Source organism: Carica papaya, chromosome 5 (assembly GCF_054855325.1).
Source record: "Carica papaya isolate Zhongbai chromosome 5, ASM5485532v1, whole genome shotgun sequence".
Taxonomy (NCBI): domain Eukaryota; kingdom Viridiplantae; phylum Streptophyta; class Magnoliopsida; order Brassicales; family Caricaceae; genus Carica; species Carica papaya.
Genome location: NC_142313.1, coordinates 38,701,187 through 38,722,964, shown reverse-complemented (window position 1 = coordinate 38,722,964; position 21,778 = coordinate 38,701,187). Strand labels below are relative to the sequence as shown.

Genomic DNA, 21,778 nt, shown 5'->3' with positions numbered 1-21,778 from the left:
ATAATTATTTATATTAAGTTTTATATCACTGCAAAAATTATATTTTTTGGGAAGAATCTAGCTTTTTTTACAAAATATACGTCTGATCTGCAGGCAAACAAACTCTTCTTATTGCTAAGAGAAAACCTAAACAGACGTTTTTTTTTTAAGTAAATACACAAATTCGTTTCCTCCCTATATTCTTCTTCTTCTTCCATTGCCACCTCTTTCTCTGCAGAGTTCTTTTTATTAAAGTAACTTATTATCTTGGAATTAGTCAATTAGTTGGATGTTAGTATTAAGTTAGTGTATTAGTAGGCATTGTGTGCTTTTCATAAATTTCTTGCAATGTTCTCCATTTTCTTGGTGGTGATTCTGATGAAGAACTTGGAGATGAATGAGGGCTGCCTTCATTTTGATCTCCTCAATTTGTTTGGGTGCCAACAGATATGACAGTTAGATAGTTAATTTATGTTCAGCTTCTGTTATTCTATTATTCTATTTTCTGTTAAAGTAGTTAGTCAATTAACATGTTGTTAAATTTGTAAGAAGCATCTATATAAATAACATACAGATGCAATTTTGTTCAATCGATCAATTCTTTTGTAACAAAAGGAGAAGTCTTTATCCCTCCTTTAGAATAATAACCGAAAAAAGTTCTTTCATGTTTTTGCTCTCTGTTTACACTTCTATTTCTTCCAATATTTGTTCATGGTATCAGAGCAGATTTAGAAAATAAATCAGACACAAACAAATATTCCTACAACTGCGAGAAATTTGACGATGAATTAATTGAATGAAAATTCAGGAATTTCACTTGCATCAGTTCCATTCAATGGGACAAATTATCAAACTTGGAGCAAATCTGTAAAATTTACACTAGCAGCAAAACATAAATTAGGATTCATGACTGGAAAAGTGAGAATACCGGCCGAAGAGTTAGTAGAATATGAATACTCGTTCGCAAATAACGTGATCTTAAACTCTCTTTCGAAAGAATTTCATGATTCATTCTTATACGTCAATTCTACACAAGAACTGTGGGATAAGCTAGAGAGAAGATTCAATGAATCAAATGAGCCTCAAGAATACAAAGTCAAGAGAGAATTGGGATTTAGAGCTCAAGGAAATGACTCTCTCGTAATATATTTCACCAACATATGCCGATTGTGGGATGAACTGAACAACTTAATTCCAACTGCACAGTGCACATGTGGAAAACGCACCTGTGGAATCTTAGAGCATATATTAAAGCTAAATGAGAGCTTAAAGATAGTAGTTTCTCATAGGCCTCAATGACACATACGACCAAACAAAAAAATTAGATACTACTACTTGACCCTCTACCACACATCGACAAAGTATACTCAATAGTGATGAACATAGAGCGACAGCGACAAGTGACAAGCATCTTTGCTGAAGGAATAGACGTAACAGCTCTAATAACATCTTCCAATATACAAAGATACCTTGGTCCACGAAGAAATGGTTTCAAAAAGAAAGAACTGACAAATAAGGAAGACAAATTTTGTAACTACTGCAAAGAAAATGGACATTCAAAGGAGACGTGTTTTAAACTTCACGGCTACTCGGACTGGTATAAAGAGTTGAGGCAGAAAAAAAGAGGGCCTGCTGGATATAAAACAAGAGTGAATATGGCAGAAACTCCCTTCGACGATGAAGAAATAGGAAACAATTTTGAAAGACACGAAGAGAGTGAAATAAAAACATCCATGAGGGAGATGATCCAAGAAGAGGTATCAAAGGTGTTGAAGGGAAAAGTTGCAATAGATCATAATTTTGAGGGCTATACATATGAGTTCACAGGTACAATCCCTAATATAGCTCCAAAAGAAACATGCTGGATAATAGATACAAGTGCAAGCAATCATATTTATGCATAAAGTTCTTTATTCAATAAGTTGGATAAAATAAAAAAGCAAAATTCAGTTCACTTACCAAATAGCACAGTTTTAAAGGTAGAATACTTTGGTGACATAGTCTTGAAGAGCGATTTGAACCTAAAAGGAGTGCTATACATACCCTCATTTCACCACAATCTATTATCTGTCAGTAAATTAACCAAAAATAATGGTGTGATATTCACCTTTTTCCTTGATTTCTATTTATTACAAGACTGGACGACTAAGAAAACGATAGCTATTGGCAAGTCTTCTGGCAACCTGTACTGCCTTGAACCTTCCTCCTTCCAGCCAGAAACCATAAAGAAATATGATGTTGATTTCTATAATCCCTGTACTCCTGTCCCAAATCCTCTATTAAAAGAAAATGGAATGATAAACAATGTAGTAGGAACTTCAGCCTCTTGGCACAAGAGACTAGGACATCTGTAACACCCAAGTATCATTATTTTTATTTTGTAATTATTTGAATTTTTTTTATTTTTAATTAATTTAATTTGATTTTATTTAATATAATTTCATGAAAATAAAAATAATAATAATGATAAAATTGGGTAAAAATATTATTTGGATTTAATTGAAATTGATTTTGGGAAAAAGAGGTGAAAATTTAGATTCTAAAGGTGTTTTTGAAAAGAAAATCGGAAATCGGAGGTCAAAACGCAATTTAGAAAAGTTGTGTCACGTTAGCAGCCACGTCAGCGGCTCAGTCAGCAGCCCCGACCAACCAGGACGCGCCGTGTGGCAAGGAAACGCTGACCAGGGGACGGGCCACATGAGCAATCCGCGTGCGCGCAATCAGACGGCGCAGATCCGTTCCTGCGCGCACGGACGGCCCAGATCAAACGTGCGCACGGACGGCCCAGATTGCATGGCGATGGACGGCCCAGATTTAATCCCAATTAAATCGCGATCGAACGGTCCAGATTTAATCTTAATAGACGGTTGAGATTAAAAGGCAAATGGTATAAATAACCCCACCCACACCTGACCACAAAAACCCTAGCCGCCAATGCCTCGCCGGAGAAGAAGAACCAGACGCCGGAGGAGCCGGCCGCCACCACCCGCCGCCGCACCGGGGAAGTTTCCGACCGCCGATCGAGGTAAATTTTCTCCCCCTTACTCGTTTTTCGATGCTGAGTCCGCCTATAGCCAAACGGCCGAAAAACCCAGCCGAAGCCCAGCGGCGCCGCCGCGTCCCTCCTCGGTTTTGCCTCCGATGAGGCCCTTCCCGACCTCCGTTCGATGCAAATTTTATACCACTGTGATCACCGTTTTTTTCTCTACAGGTTGATCAGAGCCAAACATCAAAACACGACTCACGCCGGAGGAGTCGCCGCACCCGAGAGCACCGCCGACAGTAAGTTTCGATTTTTCGTGATTTTTTGGCCCACCGATGGCCTTAGGGTTGTTTTATCGCAGGGACCGGTGCAAGTGTGGTCGAATTCGGCCGAAAACGGCCAACCCGAGGAGAATCGCCGCCGCTTGCGTCGCCGGAGAACGGCGGAGCCGCCGTGCCGGAATTGCGATATTGGCCGAAAGGGGCCTCAGGTCTGATTTGGAATTTTTTGGGACACGTGCAGGTACCGGTAGTGCGTTTTAATTTCCCGAAAAAAATTCAAGAAAATTAGGAACAGTCTGTAGGCGCACTGTAGAGTCGAATTCAGATCCCGAAATAGGTAAGGACCCCTCACCTTATTTCCTATCACGGTATTAAAGCTTAATAAATAATTAAACGGTATTTTGAGACTTTATAGATGTATAATTGATTGAGGTTGCCAATGGAGCCCGAGTCTGATACAGTGTTGGTCTATTATTGTTTAATTTAATTTTCAGTATTAAACGCAGCATGATGTTTGATGTAATTATGTTATGGTCTCGTATGCATGAATTATGGTTTCTTTTATTATGGTTTGTATTATGATGAACCCGATACTGTGTTGTCTTATTTGGTGTCCATTACTAGTTTACATGTTGTGTGTGATTGGATGATTGAAACCAAGAAAAAAGGCAAAAAAATTATGTGAATTGATAAGTGGATAATGTAGACAGCCTGACTAGATATCCTGGGAGATGGTGGACGGATCGGGTCGGTAGAGAACCCTACCGGGAACGTGGTCTCTCATACCGGACGGGGTATGGAGACCTTATGTGTTTTGGCACCCATACCGGACGGAGTATGGGGACGGCCCGTTTCACCCTCATACCGGACGGGGTATTGAGGTTCATGATTTTGGTGCCCATACCGGACGGGGTATGGGGACAACCTTGGAATCAGGTTATAAATGTTAATGGTTCACGTGTAGAGGGGACCCCCTATGGATCCCTAGGGATACTAGTAGGCTGGTAAAAGATGAAATCTGTTTCCTGATGATTGAAATGTAAATGTGTAATATATGTTGTGTTATAAAGCGTGTATGATTTCATGATATTGTAAGATTATTATTTTCATATGTTGTTTTCATGGATTTCACTGAGGTAAGTGGACAGTAAAGGATTTTATTATTGATAAAAGAATTTGTTATAAATTATGCTCCATTGGTTATTTTGTTTTCTACCCACCTTTACTTTCGTGGCGGTGAGATAGTGTGATGTCTTTACTGGGCTGGTGTAGCTCATTCTTTATTTAACTATTTCATATCAGGAAGACATTGTTGTCGAGCCCGTTCCGCAGGAAGACGGCGAAGGGGACGCCTAAAGACTCCATAGCTATATTTATAGTTCTTATTTCGAGTATCTCTTTTAGTTAGTTTGTTCTTTCATATTTTAAGTACGTTTTAGTTATTGTGTAAGAGATGCTAATCAAAATTTTTATTACGCTTCCGCATTTGACATTTTTAATACATATAATTCTTTTAAATTTCTGGGGCCGTTACAACATCTATCATTGCTTGTACTACAAAAACTAGACTTCAAGATCAATAAAGAAGAATTGTCTAAACCTTGTGATATATGTGCAAAGGCAAAGCAAACAAGAATACCATTTGAAAGTAGCATTAACCAAAGTCAAATAATTTTTTATTTAATTCATGTTGACGTGTGGGAACCTTACAATCAACCATCATCGACTGGTGCATATTACTTCTTAACAATTGTGGAAGATAAAAGCATATGCACATGGACATATCTTATGCAAAGCAAGACACAAGCTGGCTCCATACTAGGGAGGTTCATTAAGATGATCATGAGACAATTTGGTGTGCCAAAATAAGGACAGTTAGAAGTGACAATGGGAATGAATTTCTGGGTGTCACATGTCAGAATATATTTGAAGAGCTTGAGATAATACATCAAATAACTTGTTTCTATACACCACAGCAAACCGGGAGAGCAAAACGAAAACACAGACAACTGCTGCAGATTGCGCGTGCTATAATCTTCCAAGCAGCACTGTCATTAACTTTTTAGGGAGAAGCTGTGTTACATGCTACATACATAATAAATAGATTACCCTCTCAAGTCCTAGAATGGAAGACCCCATATGAAATACTACATGAAGCTCCAAACTATAACCGACTCAAGGTTTTTGGGTGTCTCTGCTATTCAACAAATAATCAACCACATAAAGATAAGTTTGCTCCAAGAGCATTCAAATGCGTCTTTTTAGGTTTTACTGCAAGAAAAAAAGGGGTACAAGCTCTATGATCTTGAAAACAACAAGTATATATTATCTAGAGATGTAGTCTTCCATAAGAATTAATTTTTATATAAATCTCAAAGGGAAACAAAAGTTCCTGAAACGATCCCACAGATCCTGATTACTAAAACAAACACTAGTCAACAAAATGTCTTGAACATACCAGCTCCAGAAAGTGCACCATTTGAAGATCAAACTTCTGAATCTGGAAGACAACAAATAAATAAGTCCTCTAATCCTGGTCATAAATACGGAACAGAAGACGTTAATCCACAATCTCAAAGAATGAGTTACAGAGTAAAAAGAAAGTCTAACTGGTTACAAGACTATATAACCAGTATGAACTGTACTGCCACAACAGGAAATTTGAATATAGCTTCACCACATCTGCCAAAAACCTTTCCCTTTATATCCAAACCCAGTTTGGATGATGAAATTTTAACTTTTTTGGCAAATATCATTGTTTTAGAATAACCAAGGACATACACAGAAGCAAAACAATCAAAGGAATGGGTAGAAGCAATGAGAACAAAGATAACAGCACTAGAAAAGAATCAGACTTGGTCTTTGACAACACTACCTCCTGGAAAATCTGTCATTGGTTGCAGATGGGTTTACAAGCTAAAATTGAAACTTGATGGAACAATAGAAAAGTTTAAGGCAAAATTAGTTGCAAAAGGATATCACTAAATAGAAGTGATAGATTATATTGACGGATTCTCACCAGTAGCCAAAGTGGTAACAGTCAGAATCCTAATTGCGGTTGGAGCAGCAAAACAATGGCCACTACACCAATTGGATGTAACTAATGCATTTCTTTATGGGTATTTGAACGAAGAAGTATATATGGAACCCCCTGAATGATACAAAAAGGCAAAAGAAGGAGAAGTATATAAACTTCAAAGGTCCCTTTACGGTCTAAAACAAGCTTCCAAACAATGGAACTCAGAACTTTCCTATTTTCTGATTAAATATGGATTCCAACAAACAGCCATACCGTAATCACTGCCTCTTTATCTATCAACACTTTATGGCCTTATTAGTTTATGTAGATGATTTAGTTGTTACTGAGAATTCAGATGAAGAGATTACAAAACTAAAAGGAGCATTGGATAACAAGTTTACAATCAAAGATATAGGAGCTATTAAGTACTTCTTAGGGCTGGAAATCACAAGAACAGATGTTGGAATTTATGTCAACCAAAGAAAATACATATTAGACATACTCAAAGAAGTCAGCTTTCTGGGAACAAAATCAAAATTCATTCCATTTTCGAGAGGAGAACAACTTCACTCTAAGGATTCACCATTGCTAAATGACCCTCAGCATTATAGAAGTATTGTGGGCAGATTGTTATATTTGGGGTTCACTCGACCAGATTTGAAATACTCAATTTAGTAGTTAAGTCAACATGTGCAAGCTCCAAGACAAGTTCACTTGAAGGTAGCACACTATGTTCTAAAATACCTAAAACAGGAACCTTCTTTAGGGATATTTTTTCCAAAAAAAATAACTTTAAAATCATAGCCTATTGTGATTCAAATTAGGGGGCATGCCCAGAAACTAGAAAGCCTCTCACTTGATATTGTGTATATCTAAGATCATCACCAATCTCCTAGAAAGCAAAGAAGCAAAATACTGTCAGCAGAAGTTCAGCTGAGGCGGAATACAGGTCAATGGCTATGACAGTATATGAGCTGCAATGGGTTATATATATTCTTCAAGACTTGAGGGTGGATTACTCATTACCAATTGATCTCAAATGTGATAACAAGGCAACAATGCATATAGCTGCAAACCCAGTATTTCATGAAAGAACGAAACATTTAGATATTAACTGTCTCGTAGTTAGGACAAAGATCAAGAAAGGGATGGTTGCACCAACTTATGTCAGCTTAGCTACCCAAGTAGCAGATATATTCACTAAACCTCTCTCATCTCCAACTTTTCAGAATCTATGTTCCAAGTTGGCTTTGGCAGACGTTCACCAAAGTCCAACTTGAAGGAGGAGATGTTATGACAATTAGATAGTTAACTTATGTTCAGATTCTGTTATTCTGTTTTTTATTAAAATAGTTGGTCAGTGAGCATGTTGTTGAATTTGTAAGAGACTTCTGTATAAATAGCATACATATGCAATGTTGTTCAGTCGATCAATTCTTTTGTAACAAAAGAAGTCTTTATCTCTCCTTTCGAATAATAACCAGAAGAAGTTCTTTCATGTTTTTCTTCTCTGTTTACACTTCTGTTTCTTCCAACCTTTATTTAAACATATTCACTATCTTCAATTATATACTCAAAATCGATTGAATATTTTTCCAATTCCAGCAATTTTTCTCATCAAAAATAATATCACAACTTACTACTAACTTATAAAAATGATATCTCTTGGTTTCATTGATATAACCCACAAACATGCATTTGATCCTTTTATCATCAAGCTTGTCTCTTTTTTGTGATGGAACATACACAAATCCTATGTAGCCAAAAACTTTAAAATGAGATACCTTGGGTTTCCATCCATGTCAAGCTTCAAATTGTGTTTGTCGAGTCAAAGCCAATGTAGGAGAACGGTTGAGAATATAAGCAGCTTTATGGATTACTTCCACCCAAAAGTTGTTTAGAAAACTTTTGGCTTTCAACATGTTTTTCTCATCTCTACAAGGTTGTGATTCTTCCATTCATTGACTTCATTTTATTATGCAGTGTAGCTGATTCACAAAATTGATCAAATTTTTTTGAGATATTCTCCACCACAATCCATTCTCAAAATTGTTATTGTCTGCTCATTTAATTTTTAATGAATGTTTTGAACTTCTTGAAAACATCAAGGGCTTCTAATCTTTCTTTAAAAAAATAAACCTACGCCATTTGACTATAATCATCTACAAAGACTAGAAAGTACATGTTATTGTTAAGAGAGTATGTCTTCATCGATCCGCAAATATCAACATAAATTAATTTTGCATGTTTTGAATCTCTTCTTGTTGATCCTTCAGGAAAAGAGTCATGATACAAACTATAAAATTCTCACATACTTCATCTACATCTTTAGTCACAAGCAAACCATCAACATAATCTTTTTCTGAAATTAAATTCAAATTTTTAAAACTCATGTGACCATATCTTTGAACAAAGCATCTCAAACCTCTTTTGTCTTTGTCATAGCAGCTATATGAGAAAAAATTGTATCATACACAGCTTGTTGGATGAAAAAACAAAGACTTAACATCTTTCTTTCGAAAATCTCTAACATTGTCGACTGCCTCTACATCTTCATTAATCTTAAAAGATAAACTAAGTTTTCATTTTAGTACTCCAGATATCATAGTTACTGCCTTAAAAAATCAAAATCGACGGTTGTACAATATTTACTACAGCGTGATTGTTGATCACCTAGAATTATCAACCTTACTATAATATCATATGTTAAAAATAAAGGCTGATGGAACAAAACAAAAATAGAATTGCTGGAAAATAAAGTCTATGAACATTTTTATCAAACACCTTGTATGCAGGAAAAGTGAACTGGAAAACTCGATTCAATTACCACCTTTAAATAGACAAATTTGTAACTATCAACCATAAAAAATTAATCAACTAACTTAATACGAACATCCAACAACCAACTAATTTTATACATTAACTCTAATATTTTTTTGATACTAATATTCAACTAATTAACTAGTACAGGTTAAAAATGGGGGTGTTAAAAGGAAAAGAAAGAATTTTGAGGGGACTAATTTCTTCTGGTTAGAGCATTAACAATGACTTAAAATTCCCACTTAAAACTTTTTAATTATAAAATAAATAATTTTATGTAAATTTGAGCGGTGAGCGGTGGCACTTCTGAAATAAGGAAACGCAGTAAAAGCATTAGAAAACGTGTCTAGTAGCGGAGGAAAGGAGTGTCATACGCATGGCTGCTGGCGTTTCTACCTTTTTCGTAAATAAACAATACGAAAACCGTATACAATTTCCCAGTCTTCCAGATCAACCCCACAAGAAGAAAGAATATATATCAATACACACACACACATATATATATATACAGCACTTCTGTCCCATTACTGTCTTCGTTTACTTCCCAAGAAAAGCAAGTTTTTAGGAAATGGGACAAGGCGAGGAAGAGAAGACCAGACCTGACCCTCAACTCGAAATTCAGGTCTCTCACTTTCTCTCTCTTTTTCTCTCTCTACATATATATATATATGCTGTCTTATTGTAGGTTCTGTTAACGGAGAGTAGTATGTTTGGGCATGGAAATTGCAGGAAAGAGGTGAAATATTCTTCTTCTACAGACCAAAAGTTGGTAAAGAAGAAGCCCACAGTCCGGGCGATGTGCAAAGACTTTATATTGTGTTGCGGCCGGAGTCCGGCGAACGGCCGGTTGAAGAAAAGCAAGACCCTCGTTCGGGGAAAGAGGGAGCAAAGAAAGAATCCACTGAGGACATGACTAGTGAATCTACTAATAACGAAACTGAAGGTGGCTATGGTTCTCAGGTAAGATTAACTAATTATGTGTGATCTTCTCTGTAATATCTATATATATATATATATTATGATTTATTTATATGTATACAAATAGGAAGTGAACATTGAGAAGGAGCCATTGCTGCGGTTGATTGTCATGGGACGTAAAGCTCTCCCAAATCCAAGCCAGAAATCCCAGCCATTCTGGGGATTTGTTGAAATGGTCACAACAAATATAGATGACTTGAAAGCTGCTCTTAAAGAAGGTACATATATACATATATATATATATAGAGAGAGAGAGAGAGAAATTGGAAGAGCCATATGGGCATTAACGAATTCATGTGTGGACGCAGAGGAATATGAGACTGCAACAAGAGGCCACCGCCATAAACCTGGTGCAAGAGCAATGGGAGAAGGCATATACCGCATACTAAAACACAATCCAGGCAGGAGGCCGCATACCCATCTCATTTACAAGCTTGAATTTCCAGCTGAAGACAAGAACAAGGAGCCTCAAGAGGCCCTTAACGTGGAGAAAGAAGGTTCATTCGTCCTCCAAATAAAGAACCCTGAGCAGGCTGCAGGAGGGAGTTCCCAGTTCAGAGGGCTTCAAAACAAGCGCAAGGCTGCTTTTCCTGCCCACCTGCAAGGTCTCTGCGGCCACCGGCGGTTTGTTCCGGCGGACCCACCGGACTTTTTGAACTATGAAGGGTGTGAGCTGTTGCTTATATCAGCTTCAGATGATATAGAGGAGGAACTAGGGTTGGAGCTGAAGACAGAAGTAGAAGAGGATGAGACAGAGTATCCCTCTTGCTCTGATTTGATACAGACTTTTGGGGAGGATGCTGCGCCTGTTACTCCTCTTCTTAAAGGAATCTGGGCATGAAATCTTCATCCCATTTCAGGAGCTTCTTGTTAGACTTTTTTTACAGGCTGGTATGGAACCCAAGACAACATTCTTACTCGATTTTTGATAAAAAGGGTGAGTTCAGAATCTGTTGCTTGGGTTTAATTAGTAATTAGGGTTTTTGGATTTTGTTGTTGGGATAGTATTTTGGTACCTTGGATGTGGCAGATGAAAACTTATATCCAGCACTGTGAAGTTAAGGGTTGAGCCCTTGTTTTGTAAAGATGGGATTCTACTGCTTACTGATCCCAAGTTTTCTAAAAATGCTAAATTTTAGTTTGCTAAGTGAAAATTACAATTTGTTTTTGATCTTTTTACTTGCAAATAATTTTCAATTTAACTAATATATTACAGTAGAGATAGGGGGTGTGTGCTTATTAATTCTGAAACTTACAAAAAAATGTAAAGCTCAGCACCAATCAAGAATCCCCAAGGAATTCCAAGTATTCTTGTTAGGTGAAGGACTTGGACTTATCATGGGGCTATCTACTCCAACTGGATGGCCAATGGTTGGAAATGGGTAGGAGGGAACTTCAACAAAAACCCCAGTCAGGAATTTAATTTTAACTAATCTTGGTTGGAATAAACCATTCAATAATTTCACGTAAAAGAATTTGATATCAGCAACTTCTACCATCTTATCTAATGATATTGGCAGTATATTCCTTTACTGGGTAAAGCAACTTGTATCTTCTTTTTCCTTCATTGCTGAAAAAGATCAGTCTCTGTAGTTATGCATTAGCAGACATTTAGGAGAAAATATATTCGAAGCATATATAGATAGATTACATTACAGTTTCTTGATGAGCAGAGGATGAAGGTATTATTGTTCTCCCATCATCCATAAACTCGGCAGCAAATTCCTCGTCATTTTTACCTAACATATCTTTTAAGCTACATGCTATGTTCCTGCCCTTTAGCACCCAAAATCTGGGCTTTATTTTTTTCTCTAATGAATAGCTAAAATATCTTGGATAATCTACAATGTCAGTTACTGGTTTCTCCATGGTGTTCACTAAGAATTCTAACTTCGGTTTTAATACCTCATCGATGCTGTATCCCAACAATGGAGAGAACCTTCGTACCATGAATGCTATATCCCTCTGTGATAGTCCTATCTCCATCAAGTAGTTTACCCTGATAAGCAAGGCGCCAAATTATGTAAGAAAATACAAGCATTATGCAGCAAGGAATTAGATGCAACTCCATAATATGATACTGTAGTATGGCAACCTTCTATCATTCAGGCACCCCAATGTAAATAGTCAAAAGTATATCAAATAAAAGAAACTTTTAGTTGTAATCAAATGGGGTAAAATAAGGCCTGCCATGTCATGTGCATTTTTTTCATTCATTTGAATTTCCAGAATACAAGGAATTGAGGGGCATACAAACATCACATAGTTTACTTCCAGAATCCAAATTGGAAGAATGGTGCTTAAAGAATATTGAAACTTTCCAAAAATCTAGACATTTTTCCTATAGTTATGACTAACCATCAAATCTTACGTGGTAGACTAATTATGTCCAGAAAACTTATGAAACCAATCAAGTGCTACCATGTTTTTATTTTAAACTGTCTGCACCACATTTTTATTTTTTCCAGAAAATATGAAAGAGGTAACTTGGTAGAGAAAATCATTACCGAGGAAGTAGTGTTCGTTCTACATCAGAGACAAGAAGCTCTGGATACTTTTTGATGACCCGAGGGAAATGGTCTCCATAAACACCAAAACCAGCAAGGAACTCTAGCTTTCTCTTCAAAGTTCTCTCAATACTAGTAGCAAATATCTCAGGACACCGGCAAAGTATCTCCCCCACAGTTCCTTGATTGAATCCTAGATCCTCCAGGAAGGTAACTATCTGTAAATAAAGGTGACAAGAATTAAGGAACACAAAACACAATTATACAGATGGAAGTATTAACTTCATGTTAAGATTCCCTTGATAATACTTCAATTACTAACATAAGTATTAAAAAAAACAAATAAGCATTAAGCTTCATTCAATACAACACTTGCAGGATCCAATCTGTTCTACATGGTAACCAAAAGACAAAACATAAAGCAGTTGGATCATTTTTCATCCGAAGGTTTCCTTGGTTCAACAAATCAACTAACTTCCACCTTCACTGGAAGGGAGCCTGTATGGTCCCTAAAATAGGATCTACTATGGATGTGCTGACTACAAATTCCAGTAAACTTTTCCAGTATTTGCTAGACTTTCTTCCTTTATTTCCTATGTTTAATAGAGCTGTAAGGACTCATAAGAGAGGACTCTTCGATTTCTAGGATATAGATGTAAAAGGTCATCATGAGAGAACTGTTGAATCTTGTTTCACAACTTAAAGACAAATTCTGCTTCATGTTTTATTTATAGGAAAACTGCAAATATATACGAAATCAGAGACCAGATCCCAAAACAACCTCAGAAGGAATACGCAACTTCCAAAATGCTAGGGCAACCCCCAAACTTTCTGCAATAACTTCTTCCTAATCTAACAAAAAGGAAAACAATACAAACAATTTAACACAAACTACTAAGGAATAGCAGAATATCTTATCTACGTTTTTCTTATTGTAGTGGAACTAAAACATATGCCTAAGTCAGGAAGCATGAGATTCTTGAAGAAATTTCTATTCTCAATAGAATGGTTTTAGAAGAATGCTATTGATGACAATTATTAGACGGATTGTCCACCCTTAAGAGTGAACTTAAAGAAACGCTTGAGAAAGTAGCTCAAGGCAAGAATTTGAGGTTGTATTGGTAAGAAAGGGATGCAAATGCTGGTCTCTTTCATAGGGTGGTTAATGGTAGGAGGAGGAAGAATTGTATCAAGGAGCTCAAACTTGAGGATTGTAGGGTTTAGAGAGACCAGGAAGTATTGGTTGTGTGATCACAGACTTTTATAACTTGTATTAAGTACGATGATAAATCATCAATTGCCCTTTCCTTGAAGGTTTGGATCAGTATCCCACTAATGGGGAAAGATCTAGCTAGTTCAGGGGACCTTTCGATGAGTCTGGAATGAAAAGAGTTGTTTGGCCTCTTAGTATAGATAAAGTACCCGGGCCTGATGGTTCTACCTTGGCCTTCTAGAATAGTTGGGGTATTATTAAGGGAGACCCACTTGAGGTGTTCGAGGAGCTTTTGCACTTGACGGAAAGGCAGGTGTTAGTATAAATACCAGTTTTATCACTTTAGTCCCTTCAATAAAATTGCTCCAGTAGAGTTTCCAAGTGCCGCCCATTAGCTTGCTCACTAGTGTGTATATAATGATATACAAATGCTTTCTTTGAGATTGAGGAAGCCGTTTGATGAGAACTATTAAAACAATGTATAAATTAGGTTAAAAAATATATGGATAAAATACATCCTAAGCAATTAATTATAATTAATTGTCTGTTTCCTTGTTTATTCTAGAAAATCTGTACATATAAGGCTGTGATATCCAATAAAATTCATCAGCCATTCTTAACATGGTATCACAACCTTAAATTTTAAATAATAAAAAACAATCTTAAACTCTTTTACAAATTTTTCTTTTTTGAAATGAGAAGTTGTATATGTGTATTAATATTGGTACCAAATGGGTACCACTCATTTACAGATTTTTTACAATTCTATTAGGTTAGCTAATATGTTCCCTAACTCCCCAAAAGATTGGATAAAGTGACCCAACAACAAAAAATCAAGGATTTGGAACATCTATTTTTAAGTGATATCCATCTATATCCTCTACCCCATCAAAATCCCTTCTATTACGCTCTTTCAGCACAACCCAACTCTTTAACAAATCTTATTTGGTCTTTTTTGTCAAAACAAGAAAAACTCTAAAACATGAGTTAGCCTTCATAGCTGGACATCACAGTCCAACTGTCGGCCATCACTAGCCGTCAGTCACCACCACCTGCCAATCACCAACCACCAAGATCAGCCTCAATTGCCGTCAACACCAGCAAACCAGTCCAGTCTCCTCCTTGCTCGTTGACCCTACTGCTCAGCCGCATAAACTACCCTACTGCTCAAACATCGTTGCTCCATCAGATGCAAGCCTGTCACACCAACCACACAACTAGAATCGCTGCGCGCTGCCGTCCAGCTGTGCGACCTTCTGCCTTAGCTACACGTCCAGATTCTTTCATCCATTTCGATTCATCTTCTGTTCACAGAGCTGCAAGCCACAATGCCTTCCCCGCATGCAGCTGTGCCTAGTCCCAGCGGCCTTCCCAGCTGCACACCCGGATTCTTTCATCCATTCCACTCCGGATTCTTTGAGGCTCCCTTCCCGAACAAAGCAGCCTCCCCAGCCAGAATCAGAATAGTTGGGGTTAAATTAATGCCTCTCCTACTTACTGGAGCCCTTATTTCCTTCCTCTGCTCATTTCAAGAGTGGGCAATGGCTCTTGCTTTCTTTTTTGGGAAGATTATTGGATAAATAATGTTTGCCTGGCAGTAGATTCTCTCGACTGTATAGCCCATCACATAACACCAATGCGCCAATGAGTTTTTCAATTAGTCAATGCTCATATTGTACATCTTTTTCTAGAAACTTCAATGATCGAGAAGCTGATGATATGACATTGTCAAATCAGCTCCTCGATTCTTTTGTTTTTTTCTCGACAACTTAATCATAAAGTCTGGTATTTCGACTCTTCAATCACTTTTACTTGCAATTCTTTCTTTTCCTTTTAACTTAGAATCATTCCATCAATAGTGGTGTCTTCAAGAAATGTTTCTAGAAGGTGCCCACTCCCTAAAACATTAAAGGTTTTCTTTTGACCTGCAATTTTAAAGAAATTATATACGAATTATTTGCTTCAAACACACAAGATGAATTGTCATTTGTCACCTAGGGTGTCTAATGTGTCATAGAGTAATTGAGTCTCACAATCATCTTTTTCTAGTTATACATGGCTTGGAGGTTATTGTACTCGTTTATTTTATACTTTTTCCATTTCTGGGCCCATCCCTTCTCATCTGGCGGGTCTCATTTCCTCTCCTTTACAGTGTTGAAAGAAGGAGGTTAAACTTTTATGTAGCGGGATCTTCTTTGCTGGTTCATATGCTTGAAGCGAAATGCTAAGATTTTCAAGGACACATTCTTTCCATTGAGGATCTTATCTCATAGATAGTTTAGAAAGAGAAAAATTTTAGGTGACAAAAAGAAAAGCAAAGATGGATCGAACAAAATTGAGGATCAAAGTGAAGAAATGTAGAGGAAGAAAAAAGTAAAAAACAGAATAAGTTGGCGTGTATGATAACAAGAAAAACAAACACAGATAAAAAGAGAAACCAGCAAAGGAATACTTAACTCCTTTATGCAGGTATCTTAACACGAGCCAACTCTTGGCCAATATGAAGATAGCAAAGCCCCTCATTTTTTACTCACCTCACCATGCTCGGATCAAAGTTTGGAAGCTTTCCACCTTAAATCATCTATTTTTAATCCTCAAGGGGATAGGGCCCCAACTGAGACCCTTGAGCTCCAAATAAATGGGGTGATGATCCAAAACGACCCTAGGAAGAATCTTCTAAAGTAGAGAGACCAAGTATAATAACTTAAACTTTACCTAAATAAACTAAATAAACAAAGATACCAAATAATAGCAATTAAAAACTCTTCTTTGATAGAAAATGTCATCCAAATTAATATCTTCTTGTTCTACATCACCTAATCCTCCATGCTGTAATTCTCTCTCTTTCCAGTAATAACTCGTTTTCTATTAACAAAAAGGTGATGCTTCCTAGAGATAAACACAATCGGTATAGGATCTTACTATTTCTTTTGCTCAGAATTAAGGATCTCTGTAATCAGCAATGCAGATAGTACTGAAACAAAGGAACCACATCATATCATAAAGAAATGGAACTAAGCTACTAGATAGAGGAGTGATTGGAATGAAGACAGGGAAATAAAATGGACGGACTTCAGCAGAAACGGAAAAAAAAACAAACAAACAAAGAGCAACAACCAACCTTGAGAAATTCTTGGGGTCTTTGTAGTAATAGGTGTGGACTTTTTATAATAACCTTAGCCAACTTCTTGTTCCCGACACCTAATTCTCCAAACTGATCCACCATCAGCTTTAATTTGCTTGTTGAACAACCCAGTAAATGAGGCCATCTTCTGATTGCACGATCAACATCCATTTTCGGTACCTAAGATAAATCATCACACTTGACTAATGTGGTATATTATACAAAATAATCATGAAGAAAGGGGGTAATCCCCAAAAGAAAAGGAGAAAGAATCCCAAAGAAAAAAGTTTTAAAATATTGATTTAAATCTCACCAAAACTAAAATTTTGCATCAAAAATGAAATGGGATATGTAAACATGGTAAAACTGACACAACAGTCTAATCAACACTACTATATTGATGCTTAGCATGATAAATGTGACATAATGAAAGGAAGGAGGATTATTGAAAATAGATAACAAATTCAGCACTTGATGGAACAGATAAGGGGAGGACAAAACTAAGACGGTAAGCAGCTTACATATAATACAGTCTCTCAAAATATGTGATTTTTTGTCTTCTCACTTCTTAATCTCTCCTACATTTATCTATCCAACTTTTCATTGCTCATATACTAAAATAGACATCAAAGAGAGAATGCTTTCTAGAAATTAACCAACATCCCCATATAACTCACCATTTAGAAAAAAAAGTGGTAAGGATAATATGTCAACCATTTTTCTTTCATTTTCTCCAAAAAAATGTAAATTATTGGTCTAAACTTTCAATTAAACTTGCGGTTAATGGGTTCAAACATCAACATAGTATTTGCATGAAACCAAAAGACCACACTAATAGGTATATGTCATGATGATCCTGATGAGGACAAATTAGAGTTAATTTACCTACTAAGAAATTGGGAAAAAAACCTAGATACCAACACTTAGAGTTCTTAGGCATCACAGGGTTCTAAGATATCATACCTGAGAGTTGATTGAGTGTCACAATCAAAATAAGAAACTCTCAAAAATATTATTGAATACTTGAATGATCTACTCAAGAGGTTACAGCATTATTTAATAACGTGCTGAGTAGATTTTTCCTAAACTAGATCTGGAAATACCAAAACTAATTTAGGAGCATTATTTTTAACAAAATAGGAATACTAAAGTTTATGAAAACAAATATAATAAATTGGAAATAACTAAACAGTAAACTTCTTAAATAATAAGTTTCTATTATGGCAATGAGTTATCAGATTCAAACTCCACAAATGCTAAATGCCCTACCCAAATTACACAACTCTACTACGCAAAGATATAGCAATCAGCAGCATGACCATTGACTGTCTTGATGACTTAAGCTACATTGTTGATATGCTAACTAATTTGTAAATCTTTTGTATTCAGATGGAGTCCCCTTGGCACCATTACTCAATACTAATATTGTACTTTTATTTCAAAAAAAAATCTATATACTGTACCTTTTCAGCATTGAAAAAAGAAAGGATCTGTTCATAATTATTCATAATGCTTGTTGAAAGTACCCATGGATATTTAAGCACCATTTTACCAACATCATTATCAACAGCACCAACCTGGTACAAAGAGATGTTCCATCAGAAAAAGACAATACAGGGCGCAAGAGCATTATTAATTAACAAATTACTGGTCTTCCAATGCAAAAATATAAACAAAAAAAAAATGAATAAACTATACTCAGGACTGCAAATGTGAAGATACCTTCTCCAAAGCTGATATCTTTCTTTTAATCTCCTCTATGTTGCAGAATATAATGGGAGGAAACAACAGAAGTACCTTCCCCAAGCTTCCTTGTCTCACTCCTATACTTTCAAGAAATTCCACCATTGGTTTCAAGTGGGATTCTACCGATAACAAAAGAAGACGGGGAAGTGATTCGACTAGGAATCTGAAAGACGCATCTGCACGACCCACCATGTCTAAGCCTCCGCGTCTTGCATCTATCTAAATTACAAGTTTCAGATTCATCTCAGAACACAAGAAGAAGATAAGAACCCCAAGATTGCGTGCGTGTTTGTGGGGCACTGGGGTGGGGGGATGGGGTTTCAAGAAACATCTTGCACAGTCCTTTATGTTGCTTATTTCAATGATTTAGAAACCCAAGGATTTAGAGTTTTGCTGTTCTTTTACAAATCAAAACTTCTTAAATTCTGAAGAAAATATCCTAAATTGCAGATTGAAGGGGAAAAAACCTGTGATTTATAAAGCCAAAGATTTTAACACATTGGAAAAAGAACACAACCATGCAGATTTTATTTTCTTTCTTTGGAAAAAACCATAAAGAAATTTAATAGAAGAAACGAGAAGAAAAAAATTTACAAACCAACAAGAATGAAAAAGACGGAAATCTAATAATCTGAGAACATATTAGACCTTCTCAAAAAACGATAGTGTTTGTTGCAAATCATCATCTACAGGAATTGACAGGAACATCATCATTCGACGAGCATTTTTCCCAGCAAGCCCTTCATCATCACTGCCAGAAAAGAATATTTCCTTCATATACTTAACCTAAAAGCCAAATTCCAAATAAGCATTAACACTGGCTAGACTCTTCAAGAAAAATAAATTCAGTCCAGACATACTAGAAAACTAGTGACATTTCTTTTTCAAAAAAGAAGCACCCACTCTAATCATTAATCATATTCAAGAAAAGGAAAACTAAGGCTCGATTAGGTTCATCAAATTCTTTTAAACATATTCTGCAAAGTAATTCATCTAAATTTTTATAGAAAATACTAAAAATAACTATTTATTGTGTTCAAATTCATGTGGTATTTTCACTTATGCTCTCTAAGTACCATTTTTTTTCAACTATTTTACATATTTTTTAGTGTACCATATATGATTATAGAAAATACAAAATAGAAAACCTTTTCATGTCCTAATAGAGGCGAACTTCCAATACACGAAAAGTTATAGTAAACACCAGGTGCCATTTGCCAGTAGCCTAATGCAACTGCCTATCTATTAAGAAGAGATAACAAATTACACACAAAATATGTAATTACTTATCTTTAGAAGAATGAATGACAATAACTAACGAGAAACCATCGCAAGCACCAAAAAAATTTAGACTTACTTATAGGCGCAAGAATAGAAGTTAAATGTCCTTTCTATGTTCTTTATACCTTTCTCTGTTTTGTTTTGTTTGTTTTATTTTTCTTTCTTTTTAGAAGGATGAGGTGATGTCTTACTTTTGACATAGCATTATTTTGTATGGGTCCTTTAGGTGCTAGGTTCAAGTGGCTCATATCAGGTTGCAACCACAAGTTACCAACTTGTGCCTTCTTATGAGACCCAAGGATGGCGTGATGCAAAATAAGAAATGCCTAAAATTGAACTTGGAGAAGTGTGTTGCATCAATCCCCTCCTCTTGAAGAAAACCCTTCCCCAAATTTTATGGTTTCCAAGAAAACTCATCAGGAGGATAGTACTCGAAAATATCAGCAATTGGAAGTATTGGAGATATTCATATCCTCTTATAAACATTATCACCAATATATTCATAACAGTTAGAATTGAGCTAGGAAAAGTGTGATGCATCAGTATTATAAATATCTTTGTAATATCATATTTTGATATAACAATAACAGATTCATAAATAGCTCAATTGTTGCAGATTTGAGATAACTAATATCTTTGGAATATCATTTTTCAATATAATAATAGATTCATAAATAGTACAATTTTTGTACATTTGAAAGTTTTATAACCTATTATTTTTTCAGAAAATCTAAACCTGATCCATTTTGCATCAATTTAATTTGACCTCAATCATTTTTGAATATAAATTATTATGAGAATTTTCTCAATGATTTGGTTGTATGATACAATCAACTCTTCAACTGTGATGCACAAGAAACTCTGCTCGAGGGAGCACTAGTGGAATGCTTCTTAGTGTTCTGTTATTTAATCCAAATTCTAAGTAGCAATATCTAAAAATCACTAAATTTGTCCTGCATCAGCTTGTTAGTACTGCTCTGAATAAAAAGATTATAGTTCCATATAAATGTTGTACTCAGTTAAGACACGACGATAAGAAAAAGTCGACGTGCTTATGGTTTACCTTTATTTGTATGTGTGTAAAAACATTTTACAGAAAACTAAACATATAAACGATTATATAAATGCTATACGTATCTCCATACACGTGCTTGTGTATATAAAGAAATGATAATGCAGGGGATACTTCTCGTTTAAAGCTGACCTTGTCAATGAGGGAGAGAAGCGACTCAGAAGAGAGGTAACGAGCAAGAGCCATTGCAGAAGAGAGACTTAAGCCAACGCTTTCCAAGAAGGCAACCTTTCCACCATCGCCTTTCTCCCTGACCATAAAAATCACCTTCTCCTTAAACCCTAACTCCCCATTCAACCCGTCAAAACCTCCCTCTCCACTTCCTCTCCATGAATTCCATTCCTCCAAGTCCCTCACGCTATCGACGATCATCTGCGCGTATTTGGGTGAAGCGGAGGCGATGGAATGAGATTCCTCGGCGGAAACACTGAGTTCATCGTGCAGAAATTGGGAAATTGAATCCTGGGCGAGGGAAAGATGGTTGGTGGGCAATGGTGCGGGGTTTTGATGGGGTAGAGATGAGGCTAGCGTGTAATAGCGAGATTTGGGGAGGAGCGGGAGTGAATGATGAAGGAATTTGGAAGGAAAGGAGAGGTAACTAGGGTTTGCATACAGAAAGGATAGAGAAAGCCCAGTGCTTAGGGAGGGAGATTTGGAATCCAGAGGAACTGGAAAGCATTTGGTGGACATGGTGACCGACTGATCATGAAGATGACGAGAATGGAAGACTAAACCCTATATCTGTAAAACCCTTTTTGTTGAGTACAAGAGGACG

The 21,778-nt window shown here is 36.4% G+C and overlaps 2 protein-coding genes across 6 annotated transcripts in view; one reads left to right on the top strand and one right to left on the bottom strand.

Annotated features, from left to right (window-relative positions):
• Window positions 1-21,778, bottom strand: part of LOC110807330 (Mitochondrial transcription termination factor family protein) — a 24,729-nt gene extending 2,951 nt beyond the window's left edge. The window contains exons 1-9 of one of the 5 annotated variants that reach the window (XM_022032439.2): window positions 21,136-21,778; window positions 19,299-19,436; window positions 18,627-18,869; window positions 18,368-18,481; window positions 16,902-17,084; window positions 12,568-12,785; window positions 11,966-12,059; window positions 5,702-5,743; window positions 5,497-5,514 (exon numbers count right to left, since the gene is read on the bottom strand). In XM_022032439.2, coding sequence (XP_021888131.2) covers window positions 5,512-5,514; window positions 5,702-5,743; window positions 11,966-12,059; window positions 12,568-12,785; window positions 16,902-17,084; window positions 18,368-18,481; window positions 18,627-18,869; window positions 19,299-19,436; window positions 21,136-21,693 — 1,593 coding nt within the window. In that variant the 5' untranslated portion in view covers window positions 21,694-21,778 and the 3' untranslated portion in view covers window positions 5,497-5,511. Of the gene's footprint in view, window positions 1-5,496; window positions 5,515-5,541; window positions 5,744-8,046; window positions 8,251-11,670; window positions 12,060-12,567; window positions 12,786-16,901; window positions 17,085-18,367; window positions 18,482-18,626; window positions 18,870-19,298; window positions 19,437-21,135 lie in introns of those variants that run through there. The other 4 variants (XR_015819441.1, XM_022032438.2, XM_088220792.1 and 1 more) reach the window with 4 other exon arrangements.
• Window positions 9,509-11,214, top strand: LOC110807331 (uncharacterized). The gene is made up of 4 exons (XM_022032441.2): window positions 9,509-9,704; window positions 9,812-10,042; window positions 10,128-10,278; window positions 10,369-11,214. Exons 1-4 carry the CDS (start codon window positions 9,651-9,653, stop codon window positions 10,899-10,901), a joined length of 969 nt encoding a protein of 322 aa, XP_021888133.1. The 5' UTR covers window positions 9,509-9,650; the 3' UTR covers window positions 10,902-11,214.